Source organism: Bison bison, unplaced genomic scaffold, assembly GCF_000754665.1.
Source record: "Bison bison bison isolate TAMUID 2011002044 unplaced genomic scaffold, Bison_UMD1.0 scf7180017864171, whole genome shotgun sequence".
Lineage (NCBI taxonomy): Eukaryota > Metazoa > Chordata > Mammalia > Artiodactyla > Bovidae > Bison > Bison bison.
The window spans coordinates 887,134-894,834 of NW_011494743.1; the positions used below are offsets into that span (position 1 = coordinate 887,134).

Here is a 7,701-nt window from a genome sequence, read left to right on the forward strand (position 1 = left end):
TGGTAATATTACTGCTACATCAGCTTGAAGAGATTGTCATGCTTATTTGAAGTCATTTACCTGTATTCACTGACTTTGGTTCACAAATGACAAACACTGACATAAAATGAAAAAAAAAAAACCACTGTTTTTAATGCCACGAATAGTCTTCATTTTAATTTGTTACCTCTGATGTTAGTTTGGATTTACTATTACAGGCACTTTGCTGTATTCATTTAATCCTTACACAACCCTGGGATGAGGCTGGGTTGTATCTCCAGCTCACAGATGATGGAACTGACTGAGTTTCGGTAACTTGGCCAAGATCTCATATCTGGCAACAGTAACAACAATAAAAGCAAATGTTTATGCGGGCTTGCCCTGTGCCAGGACCATTCTGCTTCTATCAGATCAGATCAGTCGCTCAGTCGTGTCCGACTCTTTGCGACCCCGTGAATCGCAGCATGCCAGGCCTCCCTGTCCATCACCAACTCCCGGAGTTCACTCAGACTCACGTCCATCGAGTCAGTGATGCCATCCAGCCATCTCATCCTCTGTCGTCCCCTTCTCCTCTTGCCCCCAATCCTTCCCAACATCAGAGTCTTTTCCAATGAGTTAACTCTTCGCATGAGGTGGCCGAAGTACTGGAGTTTCAGCTTTAGCATCATTCCTTCCAAAGAAATCCCAGGGCTGATCTCCAGAATGGACTGGTTGGATCTCCTTGCAGTCCAAGGGACTCTCAAGAGTCTTCTCCAACACCACAGTTCAAAAGCATCAATTCTTCGGCACTCAGCCTTCTTCACAGTCCAACTGTTTTGCTTCTATACATTAACCAATATTAATATAAATCTAACAAAGCTATAAGGCAACTACCTGTACTGTCCCCATTTCACAGATCAAAGAACTGAGGCCCACAGAGGTTAAGTAATTTCTCAGAGTCACAGAGCTGTAAGTCCCTGGTGGATGAGCAGGAATTTAAGGCCAGGCAGGGCCCTCCTTATTAGCTGAATTCTATACTAACTCTTCCTTTTGGTTGCCTTTATCCTGCTATTTGCCTAAGTGAACTTTCTAGGTAAATGTTATCACCTTAATAATAAAATATTACTTCAGACACATTTTTCTCAAATCAATTAACAATTCCCTGTCATTTATGCAAAATACACTAAATATTGTGTGACTTTTCCCTGATGGCCCAGGATCAATGTCAAGGCTGCTGTGCGTTATCCAGTCTGCCTCTTGTCTTTATTTCAATTTTTGTATAAGGGTTTTTTAGTCTCTCTTCTAGATACGTGACATTTGATGGTCATTTTGTTGTTTTGATTCTCTTGAGGGTTATAAAGCTAGATTTCTTGTCAACTATGCTGCTGCTGCTACTGCTGCTGCTGTTGCTAAGTCGCTTCAGTCGTGTCCGACTCTGTTCGACCCCAGAGACAGCAGCCCACCAGGCTCCCCCGTCCCTGGGATTCTCCAGGCAAGAACACTGGAGTGGGTTGCCATTTCCTTCTCCAATGCATGCAAGTGAAAAGTGAAAGTGAAGTTGCTCAGTCATGTCCGACTCTTAGTGACCCCATGGACTGCAGCCTACCAGGCTCCTCCATCCATGGGATTTTCCAGGCAAGAGTACTGGAGTGGGGTGCCATTGCCTTCTCCATTGTCAACTATAAGTACTCCTAATACAGGACTGAATAAGCTCTGAACTGAGCTGACCTCATGAGTGTGACAGCATGACCTTTATGATGACTGTTGCAGATTTCAGCTGAGATGAAGGGAACTCTGACCTCTAGATATGGATGAGCATCATTTTACCAAATGAGAAACCATCTATTTTACTCAGTGCTCATTTTCATGATTTTTTTTTTAATCACACATGTCAGGGGATATATGAGTATATGTAGAGTTCACTTTCCTGTGGAAGACCAGGTCTCAAAAATGTAAGAGTCATTTCCAAATCTAAGCCATACAACCTGTTCCCATGGTGACACTTTCTATCCTCCACATCCTGCTTTATTTTCATCTCTTTATTTCTCTCTCCCAAGCAAAGCATAATAGAAACAGCTAACACAGGGCCCCTAAACCCCAGGCCATGGGCCAGTACCTGTTGCTGCCTGTTAGGAACCAGGCTGCACAGCAGGAGGTGAGCAACAGGAGAGCTAGCCAAGCTTCACCTGTATTGCAGCGGCTACATACCACTCCCTTACTACCTGAGCTCCGCCTCTGCTCAGATCAGCAGTGACATCATAAATCCTGAAACCATTGCCCGCTCCTCCCTCATTGCTGCCCAGTCTGTGGAAAAATTGTCTTTCATGAAACTAGTCCCTGGTGCCAAAAAGGTTGGGGACTGCTGAGCCAACATGTACATGGAACTTCCTACATACCCACCATCGGTTCAGTTCAGTTCAGTCACTCAGTCACGTCCGATCTTTGCAACCCCATGAACTGCAGCACGCCAGGCCTCCCTGTCCGTCACCAACTCCCGGAGTTTACTCAAACTCATGTCCATTGAGTCAGTGATGCCATCCAGCCATCTCATCCTTTGTCGTTCCCTTCTCCTCCTGCCTTCAATCTTGCCTAGCATCAGGGTCTTTTCCAATGAGTCAGCTCTTCATACCAGGTGGCCAAAGTATTGGAAGTTTCAGCTTCAACATCAGTCCTTTCAGTGAACACCCAGGACTGATTTCCTCTAGGATGGACTGGTGGGATCTCCTAGCAGTCCAAGGGATGCTCAAGAGTCTTCTCCAACATCACAGTTCAAAAGCATCAATTCTTCAGCGCTCAGCTTTCTTTATAGTCCAACTCTCACATCCATACATGACCACTGGAAAAAACCATAGCCTTGACTAGATCAACCTTTGTTGGCAAAGTAATGTCTCTGCTTTTTACTATGCTGTCTAGGTTGGTCATAACTTTCCTTCCAAGGAGTAAGCGTCTTTTAATTTCACTGCTGCAATCGCCATCTGCAGTGATTTTGGAGCCCAAAAAATAAAGTCAGCCACTGTTTCCACTGTTTCCCCATCTATTTGCCATGAAGTGATGGGACCGGATGCCATGATACCCACCATAGTTCTAAGAAATTTGTCTCTACTGATTCATGTAAGGCTCACAACAACTTCATTTTACATGCAGGGAAATTGAGGTGCCAAGATTAAGTAATGCAGCAGAGGCCCTGTGTACAGCAGCGGCGGAGCTGGAATTTGAACCCAGGCATCTGGGGTGAGACTCTGAGTTCTACGGATTCTGGGCTACCACCCTTGGGAAACTGGGCTCTGAAAGCACAGGGTCTTGGTTTCACTCCCTGCTGGACACCCAGAAAACGTTTATCTCCTCTCCACCTCTTCAAGGGCTCCATGCAGTCTACTCTGACTATCCTCAAAGTCTGTTTGGCTCAGACAGGCAGGGTGACATTCTAGGCCTTTCTTTCACCTACTTGAGACTTTGCTGGTTACACTTTCTTTTGCCCCATCCTTATCTGGCAGAGCACCCTGGATTCATCAAATGCACACAAAGCTCTCACTTGAGTCCTTTACCTGTATCAGAGCTGTTGCTGTACACAGAAATTTGTGATCAAGTAGTACAGTATAGTGTGTGCGCTTCCCAGGTAGCATAGTGGTAAAGAATCCGCCTGCCAATGCAGCAGACATGAGAGATGTACATTCGATCCCTGGGTCAGGAAGACCCCCAGGAGGAGGGCATGGCTACCCACTCCACTATACTTGCTTGGAGAATCCCATGGACACAGGAGCCTGGCAGGTACAGTTCATGGGGTAGCAAAGTGTCAGACCCTACTGAAATGACTAGCACGCATGCACACATCCAAGCAGTATGGTGTGACTAGGTTATGGGATGATGTCCTAGAAATTCACTTGACTGAACTAACTGATTTTTACCTTTTGTGAACTGACCATGGAAATTTCACAATTCCAACTTCAGTGTTTCTTGTTCTACTTTTAAAAGACTTTATTCTTTAGGGCAGTTTTAGGTTTACCACAAATTTGACAGGGAGGTATAGAGATTTCCCATGTACCCCCCTACACACTAGCATAGCCTCCCTCATGATCAATACTACTTGCAGATGGCACAGTTATTCCCAAGGATGAACCTACATTAACACATCATTATTATCCAGAGTCCATAGGTTACTTTAGAGTTCACCACCTATGTACAACAGACCATTGGTTATCAGGGGTTAGTAGGCCATGGAGGAGGAATAAACAGGTAGAGCACAGAAGATTTTTAGGATAGATTTTGACATACTCTGTATGACATCATAATGGTGGATACATGCATTATGTCCAAACACATAGCATAGCCTCCCTCATGATCAATACTACTTGCAGATGGCACAGAACAAGAAACACTGAAGTGTGGAATTGTGAAATTTCCATGGTCAGTTCACAAAAGGTAAAAATCAGTTAGTTCAGTCAAGTGCAATTTCTAGGACATCATCCCATAACCTAGTCACACCATACTGCCTGGATGTGTGCATGTGTGCTAGTCATTTCAGTAGGGTCTGACACTTTGCTACCCCATGAACTGTACCTGCCAGGCTCCTGTGTCCATGGGATTCTCCATGGACATAGGATACTTTGTATCCTACGTACAACACCTATGGTGAACTCTGTACAACACCTATGTACAACATTATGATTCATACAGAGTATGTAAAAATCCACCCTAAAAATCTGTGCTCTACCTGCTTATTCCTCCTCCACTGCCTGCTAACCCCTGATAACCAATGATCTTTTCACTGTCCCCATAGTTTTGCCTTTTCCAGAATGTCATATAGTTGGAATTATACAGTATATAGCCTTTTCAGATTGGCTTCTTACTCTTCTTAGTAATATGCATTTAAGGTTCCTCCATGTCTTTCCATGGCTTAATAGTCATTTCTTTTTATTTTTGCCTGTACTGCGTCTTTGTTGCTATGCGAGAGCTTTCTCTAGTTGTGGCGAGTAGGGGCTACTCTCCAGTTGTGGGGTGCAGGCTTCTCGTTGTGGTAACTTCTCTTGTTCCTGAGAATGGGCTCTAGGCTCCCAGGCTTCAGTAGTTATGGTGTATGGGCTTAGTTGCTCCAAGGCATGTGGGATCGTCTCCCACCAAGGACTGAACCCATGTCCCCTGCACAGGCAAGCACACTTTTAACCACCAGACCATGGAAGTCCCTGAATTTCTTTTTAGCTATGAATAGTATTCCATTGTCTGGATGCACCACAGTATATTTATCCATTCCCTCTCTGAAGGACATCTTGGTTGTTTGCAGATATTTGGTAACTGTGACTAAAGCAGCTATAAACATCCTTGTGAATGTTTCTAATTTTTTAAAAAATTTAGTTGGAGGATAATTGCTTTACAGTTGTGTTGATTTGTGCCATACAACAACGTGAATCAGCCATAAGTATACATGTGTCGCCTCCTTCTTGAACCTCCCTCACTCCCACTCCCCATTCCATCCCACCCCTCTAGGTTGCCACAGAGTAGCAGGTTGAGTTCCCTATATCAAGTCATTTAGTCTTTAAAATAACTCTATGAGGTGAGCGTTATTATTATCCCAGTGCACAGATAAAGAAGCCACAGACAAGGGGCCACAAAGCCAAACGGTTGGAGCCAGGATTCAAAGCCATATACTTGGGTTTGAATATATCTGATTCAAAGCCCATCTCTTGCAAACTACACTGTACTGCCAAGTCGCTTCAGTTGTGTCCGACCCTGTGCGACCCCATGGACTGCAGCCTACCAGGCTTCTCCATCCATGGGATTCTCCAGGCAAGAACACTGGAGTGGGTTGCCATTTCCTTCTCCAAAACTACACTGTACTCTCTCTGTTTTCCATGTTAAACTTATGCCATATAACAGCAGCTACCATTAATATGATTATAGCATGAAATATGGATTGAGAATTGAAGTAGTTTTCAACACCAAGGATCTTGAAATCAAAGTAAAACCTGTAAATTCAGCATTCATCTTTCATAGGTAAAAGCTTTACTGGATGCCATGAAAAACAGTAACTTCTCCTTTTAGAGAATCATCCATTTAACCAGCATTCATCGAGCCCCTGCTACACGCAGGGTACTCTGACAGACATGACAAACGGTGAGTAGGACAGACGTTGCCTCGGCCCTCAGAGTGTGTGTCTAGAGAAGGAAGCAGACACATGACACATAGAGTGACTGGGGAGTGAGGGCAGGGTTGGGGAATGTCCAGAAGTGGAGCCCACTGCAGGCAGTGTGAGCAGCAGGTGAATCGGCACACACCGGAAAGAGGGCAGCTGTTCTAGGAGCAAAGGCAGACCTGCTGAGGGAAGGCCTAACCAGGAAGTCTGGATGGGATGACAGGCAGTCTCGGCAGGAAGTGAAATGCCCTTGTATGTTTTTAAAGAAACATCAGTCTAACAATAGATGGGAAAATGGATGAGATAGGGACAGTCGGGAAAGGTGGACCCTTGTTGAATTTAACCAATATACTGGTGGAAATGATAATGCAAGAAGGGCGACAGTGAGGTGGGAACTGATTTGACAGCTATGAAGAAGGCACCGCCTTGATAACTGGTGGAAATGAAGCAGAGGCAGTAAATGTCAATTGTCTAGATGTGGTTTTGGTGTCTTGGTGCCTCGGATAAGGAATCCAAGGGCGAGACACTCCGTGGGAACAGGGAAGATGATGTTTAAGCCTGCACACGTGTGGAGCTAACTCGCAGTTGGGTTCTGGGGTCTGGCGCGAGCGGAGCAGCCTAGGCTGAAGGTGGAGGTTTTCAAGGAATCAGTAGACGTGTGTTGCCTGGAGGCATGGAACTGGACAGGCTCACCCACGTGGAGCAGAGAAGCAGAGGGAATGTCAGAAGAGCACCATATAACGGGAAGGCAGAGAAGCGACGCCCAGAAACGGTTTTATGAAGGAGTCTCCAGAGGTTTAGGAGCAAACTGGGAGAGACACACTCAGGCTTCCTGTAAACAGAGTAAGTACTTTAGGGACCTGAAAGGACCATCACGCATCGTCGATGACACTTACCGAGCATCCTTCCGCCCAATACCACCCGTCTGCTAAGAGACTGGCTCACAGTGACTCCCGCAAGCCCGAGAGCCCGCACCCTCTGCCCTGCCTCCTGCCTAGGAGCGCTCACTGCGAGGCCGCAGGCTGCTCCGCAAGCACCCGCGGGCATCTCTCTGGAGACCCTGCTGAAACCGCGAGCCGGCGGAGGGAGGCTTTCTACGACTCACTCACCGCCCGAGGGAGGGCCCCTCCTTCAGGCCGAGGCGCATCTCATCGTTTCTGCTGCGGTCACGCTGCTCTGGTTCGGGGCCTGTCTTCCTTGGCCCCACCTCGCGCCCTGTCCCCTCAGTCTCAGGGGTATCGCTGCCCGTAGCGCCGTTGGTGCTCCAGTCAAATGCTCCTTCCGGCCACCAACCTTCGCTGCCTCAGCCAATGCCGACGCCTCTTGTTCCGCCCGTCGGGCGTCTCAGCCAGTCACTTGCGGCCGTTCTGGGGCCGTGGAGACGGGGACGCCGGCTTCAGGTTGCCGTAGCAGCGGAGAACGCGCAGGGCCACGCGGCGCCGCGCGAGCGAGGAGGTGGGGCTTGAGGGGCGCGGCGCCGCCTCCCACAGACTCTAGCTGCCCTCCGGGCTCCTGTGGACTCGGGTACCAACCTTCGGCGTTTGAGATAAAATGGGCGGGAAAGAGCAGCTTCACTTTGGGGTGCTTAATTTCAAGAACTGGTATGGACTAAAAAT

The 7,701-nt window shown here is 47.0% G+C and overlaps 1 protein-coding gene across 3 annotated transcripts in view; it reads right to left on the minus strand.

Annotated features, from left to right (window-relative positions):
* NEK10 (NIMA-related kinase 10) overlaps window positions 1-7,479 on the minus strand; it is a 272,823-nt gene extending 265,344 nt beyond the window's left edge. For all 3 annotated transcript variants that reach the window (XM_010842043.1, XM_010842042.1, XM_010842040.1), the window contains exon 1: window positions 7,195-7,479. In XM_010842043.1, the coding sequence (XP_010840345.1) occupies window positions 7,195-7,232 (38 nt within the window). In that variant the 5' untranslated portion in view covers window positions 7,233-7,479. The remainder of the gene's footprint in view (window positions 1-7,194) is intronic.
* Between the last annotated feature and the right edge of the window lie 222 nt (window positions 7,480-7,701).